Source organism: Chrysemys picta, chromosome 1 (genome assembly GCF_011386835.1).
Source record: "Chrysemys picta bellii isolate R12L10 chromosome 1, ASM1138683v2, whole genome shotgun sequence".
Classification (NCBI taxonomy): Eukaryota; Metazoa; Chordata; order Testudines; family Emydidae; genus Chrysemys; species Chrysemys picta.
The window spans coordinates 299,716,355-299,735,629 of NC_088791.1; the positions used below are offsets into that span (position 1 = coordinate 299,716,355).

At 42.3% G+C, this 19,275-nt stretch overlaps 1 protein-coding gene across 3 annotated transcripts in view; it reads right to left on the reverse strand.

The window, feature by feature from the left end:
- Positions 1–19,275, reverse strand: part of ATP7B (ATPase copper transporting beta) — an 86,097-nt gene that overhangs the window by 11,434 nt on the left and 55,388 nt on the right. For all 3 annotated transcript variants that reach the window (XM_065581259.1, XM_065581257.1, XM_065581258.1), the window contains exons 4-15: positions 18,407–18,570; positions 17,827–17,988; positions 15,325–15,401; positions 14,768–14,942; positions 13,442–13,675; positions 13,021–13,112; positions 12,752–12,879; positions 10,631–10,785; positions 10,098–10,232; positions 6,559–6,753; positions 4,468–4,650; positions 684–882 (exon numbers count right to left, since the gene is read on the reverse strand). In XM_065581259.1, the coding sequence (XP_065437331.1) occupies positions 684–882; positions 4,468–4,650; positions 6,559–6,753; positions 10,098–10,232; positions 10,631–10,785; positions 12,752–12,879; positions 13,021–13,112; positions 13,442–13,675; positions 14,768–14,942; positions 15,325–15,401; positions 17,827–17,988; positions 18,407–18,570 (1,899 nt within the window). The remainder of the gene's footprint in view (positions 1–683; positions 883–4,467; positions 4,651–6,558; positions 6,754–10,097; positions 10,233–10,630; positions 10,786–12,751; positions 12,880–13,020; positions 13,113–13,441; positions 13,676–14,767; positions 14,943–15,324; positions 15,402–17,826; positions 17,989–18,406; positions 18,571–19,275) is intronic.

Sequence of the window (19,275 nt, forward strand, 5' to 3'; positions counted from 1 at the left end):
GATTGTGTGTTTTGATAAAAAATATGCTCTAATTCAAACAGGAATTAAGTTAGGGAAGTTTTATGGCCTGTGTTATACAGGAAGTCAGACTTGATGATAATGGTGGTTCTTTTTCTCCTTAGAATCTATGAATCTTACTACCTATTTGTCACATGTGCTTGCAAAGCACCTATCATTGTAGTATCTAAGTACTCAGCTAGCTTTCCAGCCACATTAAGAAAAAAGAAGAACAGGAGTACTTGTGGCACCTTAGAGACTAACAAATTTATTAGAGCATAAGCTTTCGTGGACTACAGCCCATTTTTTTGGATGCATATAGAATGGAACATATATTGAGGAGATATATATACATTCTATATGCATCCGAAGAAGTGGGCTGTAGTCCACGAAAGCTTATGCTCTAATAAATTTGTTAGTCTCTAAGGTGCCACAAGTACTCCTGTTCTTCTTTTTCCGGATACAGACTAACACGGCTGCTACTCTGAAACCTGTCATTAAGAAAAAAGAATATGGCTTTTCTCCCAATGATACATTTTAGCTACTTTGTGTTTTCTAACATAATCCCACCTTCCCTGCTGCAGGAAGCAAGTTCTAATTGTATATAACCATTTCACAGTGGCTGGTATTGTTGATTTAGCAAACCTCTCCTTGTAGCTGCCTATCCGCTTTGAGGGCAGACATACCATCGGATTCAGAGACCATGATCGATGAACTGTGTCCCAGCGAAATCGTGCTGACACTGCTCAGGGAAGCATTCTGTTCGTTCACACGCTGCTCACTCTGGCCCAGTACAGCTTCCACACTGCGGACTTTACAGCTGATTCCACAGCCTGGGACTGCCTGAAAATCTGTGCAGTATCCCAGGCTCTCCGTGCCAAGTTCCTGCAAACATAATAATAATAACGAGAACTTGTAACACACTTTGAATCATCAAAGTGACGCACAAATATCAGCTAATTCATTCTCAAAACACCACAGAGAAGTTGGTCTCCTCCTCCCCCTTTTACAGAGAGGTAACAGAGAGAAAGGTTAAGTGATTTGCTGGAAGCCACATGCAGCATCAGTGTCAGAATGGGGACTGGAAGCCAGAAGTTCTCGTTTCTAATGCTATTATTAGATTTCTAGAAACAGGGATCACCATACCAGATCAGATCAGAGGTCCATCTATTCCAGTGACCCATCACTGACAGTGGATAATATCAGATTCTGCAGAAGAAAAAAACCCCATAATGGAAAACCTGCCCATAAACAAGTACCAGGAAGCTACATGATTGCCCCGTGCCCCAAGCATGACTGTTTATATTCCTTATAGCTTTTTGATCCAATCTCTAATCTACCACTACACCATGCTGCCTCTTGGAAGGATCAACTTTCAACTACACTGTAGGAAATATAAGCTTTTTTTTTTTAATGACTACAGTTAAAAAAAAACGTATTTAATACTTAAAGGCTATTGGTTTGACCAAGGAATTAAGAAACAGCTTGTCTCTGGTGCTCCTTTCGGGACTTTTAAAGAAAATGATAACAGCCTTTACTATCGAATCAGAGGGAGAAGTTAAAGAATGGGGTTGTGTGATGGGGTATGTACCCCATAGAGACCCTGAATGGATTATTGTGTGCCTGAGAGGCCAGTTATGTTATCTGGCTGCCCCTGAAGGGACAGGCAGGCTGAACTGATCACGAAGCCCAGCTGGGCAGGAGCAGGCGGGTTAGTATACAAAGAGGAAGTTTGTAGTAAACGGGAGTGGCATGGAGAGTCTGCAATCACTTTCTGGGAACAGAGATGGTGAGGAGGAAGCCGGGGTAGGAGGAGAATAAGCTCTGGGATCCTCGCCCTGGAAGGAGGGTCAACCTAGGGAAGTTGCAGAGAAGAGAGCCTGAGAAAGACTGGGTAGGAAGGAGCCCAGGGAAACAGCAGCAAGTGGAACCGTGCCAGACCTTGGCTGCTGGTTATATGGTCCCTGGGCTGGAATCCGGTGTAGTGGGAGGGCCTGGGTGTCCCTATCAGCCATGGTAAGGTGACATGAGTCTGGAGAAGTGAACATTAGAAAGCCCTGAGGCAAGGATGTGAGAAGCACTGGGCACAGAGTCAGGGGCCAGAGACCTGACACAAGGTCTTGGAATTATTTGTTGGACTTTTGTTTGTTGAACTCTGTTACCCCAAAAGGGGAGGACATAAATATTGTGACCTGGCCGGAGGACCAAGTTACAGAAGAGAGACCAACGGAGCAACCATCAGGAGGGGGCACCATATGGGGAGAGAGCCGCTAAGCCATGCCTGGCCATGAGGAGGCACTCCTGCAGTGAGTGAACCACTTCACAGGTTGCCAAGACCATTTTGTATAACTCTAAATTTATAAAGAGGAAATAGTCAAATTATAAAGCTAATGGACCCTAATAATTTCCAAGGTATTCACTGAATTCAACAGAGCTACTCATGGCCTATTGAGCAGCCTAGCGATAGTTTAGAAATGCCAGTGGATATACTACAAATATATGCAAATAGATAAGGGCCATACAAGCAAGCTATGGTCAGGGGGCGAGTGAGGCAAGTGATATAATAGAAGTCACTCATGCACAAGAAAGAGTAGATTCAAATACAGCATCCAGGAGAAGATGGCACATTAAAAAAATATAAGGCAGGCATCTAGATCATTACCAGCTAGAATTCTTCTCCTTCCAAGTAGGCATTTTAATTTTCTAAGTATTTACCCCTAAAGGTTTATACTAGATGTGCTGGATATTCATATTGTTGCCAAATTTATCTTTTCATAAGTCAGTTAACATCGGCCAGTAGCCCAGTGGCTTTTATGTAAGCATAAGGGGAGGCTGTTATTTATGATTGCCTTCCTTTTGTGTTTCTGGTTGTGTTTTCATTCTTCCTGAAGTATTAGGGGAACACATGCCATAGATGGTGTTTGCTGATTTGCATAGAGATGGGTAATCTCAGAGACTAGCTACTTTCATTTGTCAAACTCAAGGGCTCACAGTTCATGTGATACTTAGGTTTGTTAAAATCTTTCTGGCTAAATTTAGTGATCAGATAAATAGCTTATAGAACTGGCTACTGTCAGACAACGTGTAGGAAGGGACTATATAGGCTTCTTGTGAATTATTAAATTGAATCACAATTCCACCTGTCCATAGTCCAGTTCCATGTTCCAGGTACCCATTCTATGTATTTATTTGGAAGTTTATACTAGGTGGCTGTTGCCAAGGCAACTGAATTATTACAGTAGCATCTAGAAGCTCCAACAAAAATCCAGGCCCCATTGTGTCAGCCACAGTAACAAACATCATGAGAGACAGTCCCTGCCCTGAAGGGCTTATAATCTAAATAAGGGTAGGTCTACACTACCCGGTAGTTCGGCAGCAAGCAAATCGAACTTCTGGGTTCGACTTATCGCGTCTTGTCTGGACGAGATAAGTCGAACCCGGAAGTGCTCGCCGTCGACTGCGGTACTCCAGCTCGGCGAGAGGAGTACCGCGAAGTCGACGGGGGAGCCTGCCTGCCGCGTCTGGACCGAGGTAGGTTCGAACTAAGGTACTTCGAACTTCAGCTACGTTATTCACGTAGCTGAAGTTGCGTACCTTAGTTCGAATTGGGGGGTTAGTGTAGACCTGCCCTAAGACAGACAAAGGGTGAGAGGTGAAGTGACTTGCCAGGGTCACACATCAGATCAGTGGCAGAAACTGAATTAGAACACAGGTCTCTGAACTCTCAGCTCAGGGCTCTTCCCACTAAACCAGGCAGTTTCTTGTAATACCACCAGTTATAAATCATAGTGTAAAACTCCCCCTGCCTGCAGCTCAATTACCCATTATTAAAAGTCATCAAAAGCTTGGCCAGAATAAATGCTGCACTGTAACCTGAAGGTCATCATACTCAGACTCTGGCAAATCAGCAAGGGAAAGCAGATTCCAGATGAACTGGCCTTTTATTAAGAAGACCTGTCGTCAGCCAGAGGAAGTTTAAAACCTGGAACTGACAGTGAGAACGACTTAGCAGATCCTAACTCCCATGGTAGGAAGCATGTAACATCCTGCAAGTCTCCAGGTTAATTATTAGCTTACACACCTGGAACTGTGACTCTCCCTACAATGCAACAGTACTAACATCTTTCATTTAGGTCAGGCAGGGAACTATGTTGACTGCAGACACTAAGATCCTATTCACAACCAGGAATGGAAAGTGGGAATCCCAGGTCTAAATCATTCTTTAAACAAAAGCAAGCAGCTAGGGCTTGCCATTTCCTGACCATCATCAGGCTGGAAACCACATTCTTAGTGCTGTTCATAAACCTGGTTCTTCTAAGTGCTACAGCCCATAATCAGATTTAAGGTCTTAATGGTTTGTAAAGATGGCAGGTCTCACTGTGAAGCCAGGTCTACCCAGCTGTGTCTGGCTTATTCAGTGCAATACTGCTGCTCACACCAATATCCTTGGGCAGTACTTGAAATACATACCTCTTTACAGTATTTAGTGACAGCCATTCCTAAGGGATGCTCACTGCTGGCTTCTGCAGTGCCGACAATTGCAAGTACCTTCTTTAGAGACAGCTTAGCCGTGTCCCCTAGCAAGAGCATCCTCATGACTTTAGGAACGCCACAGGTGATGGTCCCGGTTTTATCAAACATCACAGCCTTTATCTGCAAGAAATGACATATTTAAATTACTGCTGTAATATTAAACTCAAGCAGAGTGAGTATGAGAATGGTTGGAAAGAGCTCTTCGTGCTAGACATAGCATATGTACAATCTAATGTCTCTGTTCAAGTGTGCGTGTGGTTGAGAAGTATAACCAATTAATGTTCCTTCATGAATATTTTACTTTTTATGCACACACACAACATGCAAAATAGGCACATCATTGGCAGTCAACCTTCTCTGCCAGTATAAAAAGGGAATAATCTATGCAAGTTACAGGTGTCTATACCATGAACTGTCCTGTGCTCATATTCTACCTAATTTTCTTTTCCTTCTCTGAGTGATTGTCATTAAAATGTCAGCATTTACCATAAATTACCCCATCTTGATATCTTAGACAATGCAGTTATTTCCTATTTTAAGTATCAGTAAAACTGGGGTATTTCACTATATAATAATTAGTTAGTACACGTGTTGCAATTTTAATGGCAAACAGTGTGTGCACAGAATTCATGAAATGTGTATTTAAACTCAACTGACAATATCTAAAGTATTAAATAGTGGCATATATTTTCCTCTCTCAACATGTGAAGAACAGTTTTTAGATGCTGTACTAACAACCAATGAGCAGCAGCATTTGTATGGTGCTTTGAAGCAGTTCAAACATGAACCCATTAAATCATAGAATCATAGAATATCAGGGTTGGAAGGGACCTCAGGAGGCCATCCAGTCCAACGCCCTGCTCAAAGCAGGACCAATCCTCAACTAAATCATCCCAGCCAGGGCTTTGTCAAGCCTGACCTTAAAAACCTCTAAGGAAGGAGATTCCACCACCTCCCTAGGTAACCCATTCCAGTGCTTCACCACCCTCCTAGGGAAAAAGTTTTTCCTAATATCCAACCTAAACCTCCCCCACTGCAACTTGAGACCATTACTCCTTGTTCTATCATCTGGTACCACTGAGAACAGTCTAGATCCATCCTCTTTGGAACCCCCTTTCAGGTAGTTGAAAGCAGCTATCAAATCCCCCCTCATTCTTCTCTTCTGCAGACTAAACAATCCCAGTTCCCTCAGCCTCTCCTCATAAGTCATGTGCTCCAGCCCCCTAATCATTTTTGTTGCCCTCCACTGGCCTCTTTCCAATTTTTCCACATCCTTGTTGTAGTGTGGGGCCCAAAACTGGACACGCTACTTCAGATGAGGCCTCACCAATGTCAAATAGAGGGGAATGATCACGTCCCTCAATCTGCTGGCAATGCCCCTACTTATACGGCTCAAAATGCTGTTAGCCTTCTTGGCAACAAGGGCACACTGTTGACTCATATCCAGCTTCTTGTCCACTGTAACCCCTAGGTCCTTTTCTGCAGAACTGCTGCCTAGCCATTCAGTCCCTTTCTGTAGCAGTGCATGGGATTCTTCCATCCTAAGTGCAGGACTCTGCACTTGTCCTTGTTGAACCTCATCAGATTTCTTTTGGCCCAATCCTCTAATTTGTCTAGGTCCCTCTGTATGCTATCCCTACCCTCCAGCGTATCTACCACTCCTCCCAGTTTAGTGTTAATGTCACAAGATTCCTGCAACCTACGAGAGAAGTACTTGTAGTAACCCCTTTGACAGCTGGAACAAAGGTGAAAGTGACTTGGCACAAGGTCATACAGCAAATCAGTGGACCAGCTGGCATGAGAAGTCAGGACCTGCTGGCTCTCACCCCTTTGCAGTGACCATTAAGAAAACACTGCCTCGCTCTGTGATTCCAAAAAGTATCTATCTTCAAAAATGATAAAAGCAATGACCAATTTAAAAAAAAAAGTCATTTTCCATAGATTAACAGAATTTGCTGGGAAATTTTGTTCTAGCTGGCAACCAGTATAAATGATATTAATACAACATTTCTGTGATGAGATATTAACCTTGTGGGCCATTTCCAGAGGTTTTCCACCTTTGATGAGAATACCATTCTGGGCAGCAACGCCTGTGCCCACCATCACAGCTGTTGGAGTAGCCAAGCCCAAGGAACAGGGGCATGCAATGCACAGCACAGTGATTGAGGTTTGAAATGCAAACCTCAGTATTACTTCAGCTTTTGAGAGGTGTTTGTTCTGATGCTGCAAGTAAAAACAAACAACAACAAAACAGAGAAAGATGTATGTTTGCTAACATAGGAGACAATGCACCAAACGTCTAGTAAACAGCAGTAATTTCAAACATGCATCTATCTGGAAATCTCAGATACAGAAAACAGAACAACAGATTATAGTTACCAGGCATACTGGGAATACTATATTCATTTAGTGGCAAGTCCCACCCTCAGAGCACAGACTGAGCAGCAGGGCAGCATGATATACCTTGATTTTGGTAAGGCTTTTGACACAATATTGCATGACATTGTCATAAGAAAACTAGAGAAATGTGGTCTATAAGAAAGTACTATAAGGTAGGTGCTCAACTGGTTGAAAGACTGTACTCAAAGAAAAAAGAACGAGGAGTACTTGTAGCACCTTAGAGACTAACAAATTTATTTGGGCATAAGCTTTCATGGGTTAAAACCCACTTCATCGGATGCATGCAGTGGAAAATACAGTAGGAAGTTATATATACACACAAAGAGAACCTGAAAAAATGGGTGTTGCCATACCAACTCTAACGAGACTAATCAATTAAAGTGGGCTATTATTAGCAGGAGACACAAGGTGACGGCTAGTGGCGTTCTGTTACTCCAGGACAGGCCCAACAAAGAAAGTAACAGAACGCCACTAGCTGTCACCTTCATCCCCCAACTAAAACCTCTCCAGCACATCATTAAGGATCTACAACCTATCCTGAAGGATGATCCCTCACTCTCACAGATCTTGGGAGACAGGCCAGTCCTCACTTACAGACAACCCCCCAACCTGAAGCAAATACTCACCAGCAACCACAGACCACACAACAAAAACACTAATCCAGGAACCTATCCTTGCAACAAAGCCCGTTGCCAACTCTGTCCACATATCTATTCAAGGGACACCATCACAGAACCTAATCACATCAGCCACACCATCAGGGGCTTGTTCACCTGCACATCTACCAATGTGATATATGCCATCATGTGCCAGCAATGCCCCTCTGCCATGTACATTGGCCAAACCGGACAGTCTCTATGCAAAAGAATAAATGGACACAAATCAGACATCAAGAATTATAATATTCAAAAACCAGTCGGAGAACACTTCAATCTCCCTGGTCACTCAATTACAGACCTAAAAGTCGCAATTTTCCAAAAAAAACCCCTTCAAAAACAGACTAACAAGAAACTGCAGAACTGGAATTAATTTGCAAACTGGACACCATTAAATTAGGCTTGAATAAAGACTGGGAGTGGATAGGTCATTATACAAAGGAAAAACTATTTCCCCAAGCTAATTTTTCCCCTACTGTTACTCACACCTTCTTGTCAACTGTTTGAAATGGGCCATCCTGATTATCACTACAAAAGTTCTTTTTCTCCTGCTGATAATAGCCCACCTTAATTGATTAGTCTCATTAGAGTTGGTATGGCAACACCCATTTTTTCCATGTTCTCTGTGTGTATATATATATATATCTTCCTATGAATCCGATGAAGTGGGTTTTAGCCCACGAAAGCTTATGCCCAAATAAATTTGTTAGTCGCTAAGGTGCCACAAGTACTCCACGTTCTTTTTGCTGATACAGACTAACACGGCTACCACTCTGAAACCTGTACTCAAAGAGTAGTTATCAATGGTTTGCTGTCAAATTGGGAGGTTGTATCTCGTGGGGCCTCATAGGAGTCAGTCCTAGGTCCGGTACTATTCAATATTTTCCATTAATGACTTGGATAATGGAGTATATGCTTATAAAATTTGCAGATGACACAAAGATGGGAGGAGTTGCAAGCATTGTGGAGGACAGGTTTAAAATGCAAAATGACCTTGACAAATTGGAGAATTGGTCTGAATTCAACAAGATGAAATTCAGTGCAAAGTACTTCACTTAGGAAGGAAAAATCAAATGCACAATTACAAAATGGAGAATAACTGTCTAGGTAGTAGCACTGCTGAAAAGGATCTGAGAGATTATAGTGGGCCACAAACTGAATGAGTCATCAATGTGATGGAGCTGTAAAAAAGGCTAATATGATTCTGGGGTCTATTAACAGGAGTATTGTATGTAAGACACAGGTGGTAACTGTCCTGCTCTACTTGGCACTGGTGCAGCCCCAGCTGGAGAACTGTGTCCAATTCTGGGCATCACACTTTAGGAAAGATGTGGACAAATTGGAATAAGTCTAGCGGAGAGCAGCACAAATGAGAAAAGGTTTAGAAAACCTGACCTATAAGGAAAGTTTAAAAAACTGGCCATGCTTAGTCTTGAGAAAAGAAGCCTGAGGGGGGACCTGATAACAGTCTTCCAATATATTAAGGACTGTTATAAAGAGGACAGTGATTAGTTGTTCTCCATGTTCACTGAAGGTAGGACAAGAAGCAATGGGCTTAATCTGCAGCAGAGGAGATTTAGGTTAGATATTAGGAAAAGCTTTCTAACTATAAGGATAATTAAGCTCTGGAATAGGATTCCAGGGGAGGTCATGGAGTCCTCATCACTGAAAACTTTTAAAAACAAGTTGGACAAACACCTGTCAGGGATGGTTTAGGTTTTCTTGATCCTGCCTCAGCACATGTGGCTGGACTTGATGACTTCTCAAGGTCCCTTCCAGCCTTACATTTCTATGACTCTATGCTGGGATCCCACTGGGGTTGGGTGAGAAGGGATCCTCCACCAGGAGAAGTAGAAGACCTGTTCCACAGTGAGCTATAGCCAATGGATCCACATAGTGATAGATCCATTGGCAGTACACCTCTCACCTGTTACGCCCCCAAACTTCTTCCATCCCCACATGGGCCCCCAAAATTTTGCTTATACCCCACTCCTGTGGAGATTTAACATTTGGAGTAATAAGCATTGCAAATGCAAAAGTGCTGCTATGCAGATTTGTTCCCAAGTAATAATACAACCAGTTGTGTTTTTCCCTCTACCCGCGAGGATGAATATGCCATCTCTAGGATGCACAGCCTTCCACAATCTATGAGCCTGGCAGTACAGTTTACACGTCTTAAATGTAATCAATAAGCCATTCATCTTTCTAAAGACCAGATCCATGATCAGCAGGAGCGCAGGCCTCTGGACCATATTCATCCCGGTATATCTCCATTGATTTCATTTTTTGTCAGAATCACATGCAGAGATGAAGATGGACTGACAACTCTGTTGAAGCTGGCCAAAAATTAACTGCATAAACACATTTAGTCTATTCTACACAGAAACCTAACACATTTGAGAGTTGAGGGTGCTTGGCATCTGGCAGGATCAGACCTTTGGAAAGTACAAAAGCTACATTACTAACATTGGGCTGTTGAGAGCAAATATTGGGACCAACGGCACTACTTACAGGAAAGTATTTCTGAACAACATCAAAGTTTATAAAGCCAATTGTGATCCACACTAGCAATGTCACTGTTGAAATGATGATGATAAATGGAACAAAATATCCACTAAACTTATCAGCCAATTGCTGGATGGGTGCCTACAAAAATAAAACACAAAGATACTTGTTTTATGACTAGAACAACAAATATAAGCACAGAGTGGACATGATAACATCTACCAACCCTTAGTCCATAACTGAGTTGTTCTTTTTAAGTCTGTTTCTTGATTATTCCAAAACAAATACACCTCTACCCCGATATAACGCAACCCGATATAACACAAATTCAGATATAACATGGTAAAGCACTGCTCCGGGGGGGCTGGGGGGGCTGCACACTCTGGTGGATGAAAGCAAGTTCGATATAACACGGTTTCACCTATAACGCGGTAAGATTTTTTGGCTCCCGAGGACCGCGTTATATCGAGGTAGAGGTGTATCACAAGAGCAAAAGCCTTGCTGATTTATATACAAAAGTGAAGTATTTTTATTTTTACCTTTGACATCTGAGCTTCTTCTACCAATTTCACAATTTGTGCCAGGGTGGTGTCAGACCCAACGTGAGTTGCATTAACAAGAACTGAGCCATGCGCATTTATAGAACCTGCAATCACTGTGCTCCCAGGTTTTTTAGTGACTGGCATGGCTTCCCCTAGAACAAAACAGCAATAGGTCAGGACAACTATCTAAGTAGTCTGGGAGCACAGGTACATAAAGATAGATAGCCTGCTACATGCTAGATAATAATTCAGTTTTGAACCATAATTTGAAAGACTGAGTCTATTAAAAGGCTGTGTCACTTTTCAGGAAAATGTTTTCCCATGTTCATTTTCACAGCAGGGTCCTCAGCAACCATCCACTGACTCTTTCTTGCTCACTTTGTCACTCGCTCCCCTCCAGAGGCCTGATCCAGAGCCCACAGAGGTCGTTCCATTCACTCCAACAGGTTTTGGATGAGACAGCACGGTAGAGCCTACAGGCTGTTTGGCTAGCAGTTATTGATTCTGAAGGTTATTGATTCCAGTGCTAGCCCTTTGGGGGTCCTAATCAGGAATATTTCTGCCCCCATCCAACACATGCTAATAATTAATAGGGAGCCCCCTTGAGCTGCTCGGGGGCCCTAAGCAGTTGCTTAGTCTGCTTATGCCTAGCGCCGGCTCTGCCTATTGTTTATTTTTAAAGCCTTGAATGGACGTGTCCCAGCATATCCGAATGACCTCTGATCCCAGCCCCTCATAAAGATCAGAATCAGTTAGTTCACAGTGCCTCAGTTGCAACCTTGAGACAAATGAGCTAGACTAGTACTGTTGTTTTTTAATTATGCACCTCAGCCAGAGAATTCACCATTTATCACATTACTAGTCAGTCTGCCCAGGCTCAGCAGATGGTTGGAACGAGGTGGAACAATACTGTAACAAGTCCATCACCACCTAGGACATCACCACGCTGCACTGCTTGGCCACTTAGAACATCATGAGATTAGTGGGGAGGGAATTCAAATTTTCACGTTCCAAAATTGCATTAAAGTGAGGTAAAGGAGAATCCTCTTTAGCCATACTCCTCTGAGCATAGAGCCTGAGACTCTTCCTGGCCCTTGTACAAAATACGCACAGGGGAAAAGGGAAGGCTCTTTCGTCTTTCACTCCCTCTCTTCTGTGCACCCCCGCAAACACCAGGGACAAATTGGCTCAATACATGCAGACATCTTAGGAGAAATCTTTTTGGCATCTATGTCAGAGATCAAGTGGTCTAGCCCCCTCCCTTCCAGAGACTAGAGAAACTGCCCCCTCTGCAAAGTTCCCATGTTCAGACTGGCTCCACTAGTGTAGTAGTGCTTGTCACAATTTGTATTTCCTTTGTCATATTTTTTTCTCCACATGGGGTTAGTGATGTGAATGGTTCTCAAAATGAGAAAATTCCACCCACCCTCCAAAATCAAATCAAACCCAAACCAAGTAAGCAAATGAAGTGTTAAGGTTTATAGTTCTTTTGAAGAATGTATAATGGCAGGAACCAGGTTAAAAAATAATATATCTATGTGTCTGTCTCAACATCAGTTTCCCATGAGGAAACTTCATGAAGTAGAAAAAATTCTGGTGAACATAACAAATGTTAGTCAATAATGCTATCCTTCTATCCTGCTCCCTTGATGAACGCTTGGGGTTGTCCTTCTCAAGTCCACGCATTCACTTCCTGATGGATTTGAGCTGTTGTCTATTCACACTTTACTAGTTAGTTTTAAAAATACACCATTTTTGCAAATATGTTCCAGAAAAAACTCCCTCCTGGTCCCCTGAACCTTTTAGAACTAAGACAACTGTGCCTAAACCCCTTAGACCTGAAGTCCACGCAACACTGCTATTAGCTGATCAACAGAAGTCATGATGGTCAGAATTGGACAGATCCAGTCTTCCCCAAAGTCCGATGTAACCAGATATCAGGGTTTGAATCAGCCTGCTATACAGGCCAGTCCCATAAAGTAATCTGAATCTATATCAGAACTTTCCCAAAGCTAAGAGGAGTGGATGAAGAGGAGAATGAATATGGGGAACAAGTGTGAACAGTTTAAGAAGGAGATCCAGCAGCCAGCTAGCTTTGCTAAGCTTAAAGAAAATTACCAGTAATGAGAGATTCATCTGCCATAGAGCTGCCTTCAATGACTTTTCCATCAACTGGGAACTTCCCACCAGGGACAACTTTTACAATGTCACCCCGCTGTACCAGTTCAACAGCCACCTGCTCCTCCCTGTAAGAAGCACCCAGTTATGAGAGATGAACAATATGATCCATCCCGTTAATAGGAACAAAAATGCTTTTACCGTTAAATGCATCAGATCTAGTCAGCCCATCCCAGCAGGCTGAAGGGCTTTGGGTGAATAATATATACCTAATGACGGAGTGGTCAGGTCCAAGAGTCACTATGGTAGCTTCAGTAGCTTGGAGAGACATTAGTTTAGCAAGTGCTTCTGATGTTTTACTCTATGAAAACAACATAAATAAAGATAAATGCTTGAGAAGTTGGTCCAATAAAAGATATTACCTCACCCATCATGTGTCTCACATTTTAAATAGACATGCACAGACGGCTGGACTTGACCTCTCAAGATCCCTTCCAGACCCACATTTCTATGATCCTGTGAGTGCAGTTAATATAGCAACCCACCAGGCTCTCATCAAACTGCAGCCTACACCACACTGCACGCCAGAAACGTTCCTATCAAAATACATGTAAGCAGTTTCTGTTCATAGAGATGTCATATTATTTTCACCATTACTGTACATAAGTGCTTAACGTGTAGACTGGTTACCTTTGCTATGTGTTCCAACCATCTCCCAAGAGAAATGAATACGAATAACATGGGTGGTGTGTCAAAGAACGTGACGGGGCTTTCCTCTGCCTTTTCGGCTATAGCCACCACCAAGATCACACAAGAGTATATATAAGCAATAGTTGTGGCCAGCACAATCAGTACATCCATATTGGCTGTTTTGTGCTTCAGTGATTTGTAGGCTTGGACATAAAAGTACCATCCACCGAGGAACTGTCAGTGAAAGTATATACAAATGCCTATTAATCACAGCAGTGAAAGCAGGGCACATACAGCACAGATTATAGCAAAGAGATGTAAATAGCGAGGCTGACGTTAATGAGCCTGATTCTTAGCTCACACTGGTTTAACCATGGTCTAACTTCAATGGAATTGTCTTATAACGTAAACCCTTGGGGACAGAGACTGTCTTTGTTCTCTTTGTGCAACATTTCACACAATGGGATCCCCGGTCTATGACAAACGAAAAATAATGGAGTTACTCCTGATTTACACCAGCGTGTGTAAGACAGAATTAGGTCCATTAAATAGAAATGTTCTAAATGGTTAAACGTAGTCATGTCATAGCAGGACTGCGAGGAAATGCTTTTAAAGCCTCATTGCAAGAGAACAGGAATGCAGCAGGAAAAAAGTGACGGAAGTTCACGGCTACCCCACCTACCCATCGCTTCAGTCTCACTCTTTTATCTTACCCCCTTTTCACTTCTCAATCCCCACCCCTCTGTGCTCCTTTCACCCTCTCACTGCTCTGTGTTGTACACATCCCTCCTTTATCCTTTCACATTAACTGCTGCAGTCTCAACAATCCTGTGAAGTTAGTAGGTCAGTATTATTATCCCTTTATTACAGCGCAGGGGGAAACTGTGGCATAAAGATTAAGTGACTTGTCCCAGGTCACACAGTGACCAAATCAAGAGTTGAACTCAGGACCTTAACTCTTCTAGCATAATTTTCAGCCCTCTCCCCAAAGAGTTCAATCTAACCAGGCATGACATGACAGGTGAAGAGAGAAAATAAAGGGGTGCCATGCCGGGCTGAACATTATGCTAGAAGAGTTAAGGTTCTGAGTTCAACTCTTGATTTGGTCACTGACTCACTTTATACATATATATAAAATCACACTTGCACAATACATTATAATTATCAATACCAGTTTAATAGGGCCACTTTATCCTATATATCCTGAATTTACAGGGGGATGGATGCAATCCAATAAGGCTTTCCAGTCTAATTTTATTTATTAAATCAGATTATGTAAAGGACATTGAAAGGAAAGAAAATACCCAAGAAATACTGTTTACATACCTGAACCAAAGTGCACAAGACAAAGAAGAGAAGATTTAAAATAGATAATCCAGGAATTAGATTTTGTTCCAGCACCATAGTGCCGTGCTGTTGGCCATCAGGTATTAGCATATAAATCATTAAGATTAAGACGGGGATTCCAAACACTAGGCTGCACAAGAAAGATTTCCTCCATCTGAAAAGTAGAAGTAGTGAATCCATGGTATTAGAGTACACTTTGGTAGTACTGGGCCCAAATACTGCACATGTACGGCTCCCCGGCTGAGCCGAGCGAATTCAGCCCTCGTAAGAACTGGCTCCAAGTCATTACTTGTTTCCAGTGATTAAACACTTTGGCTGAAGAAGTTCCTTTGCCACCTGCATGTTTCAGATACATAACTCTCTACAAGTAAAAACTGAAAGGTAATCCAAATGGGTATAAGAGTAATTGAACTGAACAGCAAATGACTAAGTACGTGCATATTAAATATGCCTTGCTCAAGCATAAACTAGATTTACTGGTGTGCAGATTACTGTTACACTTGTAGAGGCCCTCTCTTTGTGACAGTCATACTTACTGTTTTATTTCCTTTTTGTGATCCAAGTTATGAGCATTAGGGTCTCTCTTGGCCAAGGAAGCATGAAAACCAATTCCCTTTTTATTAAAAAACAAGACAAAAAAGAGTTTGGTTAATTGAGATTTATTAAGGAAAACAGATGAAAACTTCATCTAAAAGGATACATTTAAGATCAGAAATGTCAGAACAGGGAACTGTTCCACACTTTGGTGAATGCCTCCTTTTTATTTATTTATAGTGCCTGTCAAAGTGAGAGGAGTTCAGATAATGCCGATGATGATGGAGTAGAAGACAAAACATGGATGGTAAGGTACCTCTATCATTACACATATCCACAGTCATAACAAATCAAACATCCTGGGTTTAACAGTGGGCGCAGCTGGGATTTTGAAGGACTGATATTCCCCCTCAAACTTCACCGAGGAAACATTTAAAAATACAGTAGAACCTCAGTTACAAACACCAGAGTTACAAACTACCAGTCAAACACACACCTCATTTGGAATTGGAAATACACAATCAGGTAGCAGCAGAGACCAAAAAAAAAAAAAAAAGCAAATACAGCACAGTACAGTCTTGAACATAAACTACTAAAAATAAAGGGAAAGCACCATTTTTCTTCTGCTTAGTAAAGTTTCAAAGCTGTATTAAGTTAATGTTAAGTTGTAAACTTTTGAAAGAACAACCATAATGTTTTGTTCAGAGTTACAAACAACCTCTATTCCCGAGGCATTCGTAACTCTGAGGTTCTACTGTACAGAAAATAAAAATAAATAAATAAAAACACCATATGGAGGGTGAGACAGTGTTAAATCTGGTGGGTCTGTGAACCTTGATAGGATCTCCTGAACAGTACAGTACTGCAGGTATATGTCAAGCCACCACAGAAAGCAGCAAGAACCAGCAATGAACAGCATCACAGAAGGAGCCAAAACATTAAACTAATTAGAATGGGACTGCTTTCCATGTGCTTCTATACTGTGCCCAGAACAATGGGGCCCCAAATCTGACTGGAACTTCACAGGGCTGCTGGAATATAAAACAACACAACTGTTAGCACAGGTCCAAACACTTGATAGCTGGCATTATCTGAAAGGCCAGTGGTAGGATTTGCTTTACAGAACCACCAGCACCACCACCACCTTAATGTACCATTTATCAGTAACTCCCACCATTGACATGGCAACTCACTGTAAGGCTGTACCAATTCTGCAGCTCAGAAACACTCTCTGAAGGAATAACATAGAGCACAAAATTAATTTAACTGATTTTGGTATAATCTGTTTCCCTGTCAGAGTACTCTCTGCCATACTGTTCACACAGAAAAATTACACTTCCTCCTGCCCTTCCTGGAGAAAATGAAAAGCATCCCTAGCAAAATTGGCATGATGATACTGCACTTTGTAACAGATTTTATGGGCGTAGTGGTTACTGCTGAGCTGGTATTATTTTCTTTAGAGCAGGGGTTCCCAAACTTGGTTTGCGGCTTGTTCAGGTAAGCCCCTGGCGGGCCACAAAACGCTTTGTTTATCTGAGAGTCCGCAGGTACGGCCGCTTGCAGCTCCCAGTGGCCATGGTTCGCTGTTCCCGGCCAATGGGAGCTGCGGGAAGTGGTGGCCCGGCCCACACTGCTTCCCGCAGCTCTCATTGGCTGGGAACGGCGAACTGCGGCCACTGGGAGCTGCGAGCAGCCGTACCTGTGGACGCTTGGGTAAACAAAGCATCTCGTGGCCTGCCAGGGGCTTACCTTGAACAAGCCGCAAGCCAAGTTTGGGAACCCCTGGTTAGAGGCATATTACAAGGTGTTTTGCTTTTAAGAGGCTGCTTTGAACATCTATTGTGCGTCTCACTGATTGTTCTGAACAACCATTGGAGTCAATTCCAATTAAAATTGAGGTACAATAGAACCTCAGAGTTACAAACACCTCAGGAATGGAGGTTGTTCGTGTGACACTCTGTACCTCAAAGCAGCACCCCCCCCCCTTTTTTTTTTTTTTTGGTCTCTGCTGCTGCCTGATTGCGAACTTCCGGTTCCAAAAGAGACGTGTGGTTGACCATTCAGTTTATAACTCTGGTGTTTGTGACTCTGAGGTTCTACTGTACGTTTTCAAAGTGGTATTTACCTGGGTTTAGTGCCTTTCTGCTTCATAGCTGCTCTTAGAGTCTCTAGGTGGCAATAGAGAGCAATCTGAGGTAACATTCCATTGGACTATCTGCAGTTCAGAGAAGCACCTGGTGCAGTACATGGAGCAGTAACGGAGGGGTACATCACAGTTTTACCAGGTATTGATACTTTTAAAAAGCACTGACATGGTTAATGTCTCTGGAGGCTACCCTTTGAAGTATGTAGCCTCCATTGACCATACACTATTGGCTTTGTCACATATGTTAAGTGTACTTTATCTAAAGCTGCAAAGGACAGTGAGCCTTCAGCACTTTTAGTCACTTCCATTTGTTTTAACATCACCTTAGATTTATTATTGGTTTGTTTTAAAAACTTACCTCAATAATTTGTATAATATCTCGAGGTCCAATGATTTCAGGATCAAACTGGATGTGAGCTTTGCTGGTAGCAAGCGCTACCGAGGCATAGAAGATGCCATTAGTTCTGGTTAGTTTGGATTCAATATTGTGAACACAGGAAGCACAAGTCATCCCCGTAATCTGAAGAACAGAATTGTAAATACAGTTAGTGATCTCTACAGTTGAGAGCAACCTCTCTCACCACTGCCCCTTGTTTGGGGCTTTTCAAAGTTATGCAAGAAGTCTGCACTGCTTGTGAAACTGATCAAAAAAAAAAAAAAAAAAAGGTTTTCACTAGATTCATGAGGAGTGCAGTGTTTTCCTGCCAAGAAAGCCTTCTCTGTGCACTTGGGTAGCTGTTCATCTCTCTTTACCTAGTAGAAACATTTTTGCTCCTTTTGAATAATTTTTTTCTGGAATAGTTAAGAAAAGCAGCAGCATCCAGCACCATCGCTGTTCAAAACCACAACCCATTAAAATAGATTCATTTGCAAAGACACATTCCTGTCAAACTTGTACACGTACCACAAAATCCTTACGTTCCTATCATGATACTCACAATAAGCTCTGCATTGCCATCTGTAGCAGTATGATCTTCTATGACTGTAGCATTGAAGCCCAAGTTTTGGATCAGCTGTACTATTTCAAGAGGCTGAATGCTCTCTGGCTTGTATTTTATCTCCGCTTTTCCTGCCATCAGTGCTACTAGCACTGAAACGATGCCTGCAATGGGAGCAATTGGGTTATATTAGATACTGTACCTCCTTTGAGAACACATAATGCAATTGATAATCAAGGGGCACACCAGTCATATAATGCTTGGACATTTAATGGCTTTAATCACTCTCCCCACTCTAGTGTATGCCATGAGCGTATTGACAAAATAGGACAAAAGCTTCCATTTCTCAAGATACAGATTCTTCCCTTTAATTTATTCATGCAATTCCTATTAGCATTTGAAGAATATGAGAATCGGATTGGAAGCTCTTAGGGGCAGGCACTATGTCTTACTATGGGTCTATCCACCAGCTATCCAGTATATCCCCCAACTGGTATAGTCACTGATGGATTGAATATACACCTCTACCCCAATATAATGCGACCCGATATAACACGAATCCAGATATAACGCGGTAAAGCAGTGCTCCGGGTGGATGGGGCTGCGCACTCCGGCAGATCAAATCAAGTTCGATATAATGCGGTTTCACCTATAATGGGGTAAGATTTTTTGGCTCCCAAGGACAGCGTTATATCGGGGTAGAGGTGTAGTAGTGTGGCTAGTATCAACATGAGTACATAATTAAGTAAATAAGAATATTAATTACACCTACCCTCAAGAACACATTTTAACATGTATAACAACAAAGAGCTTTAGGAGACAGAGCTCTGGACTGGGACTCAGGAGATCTGGGTTCAATTCCTGGCTCT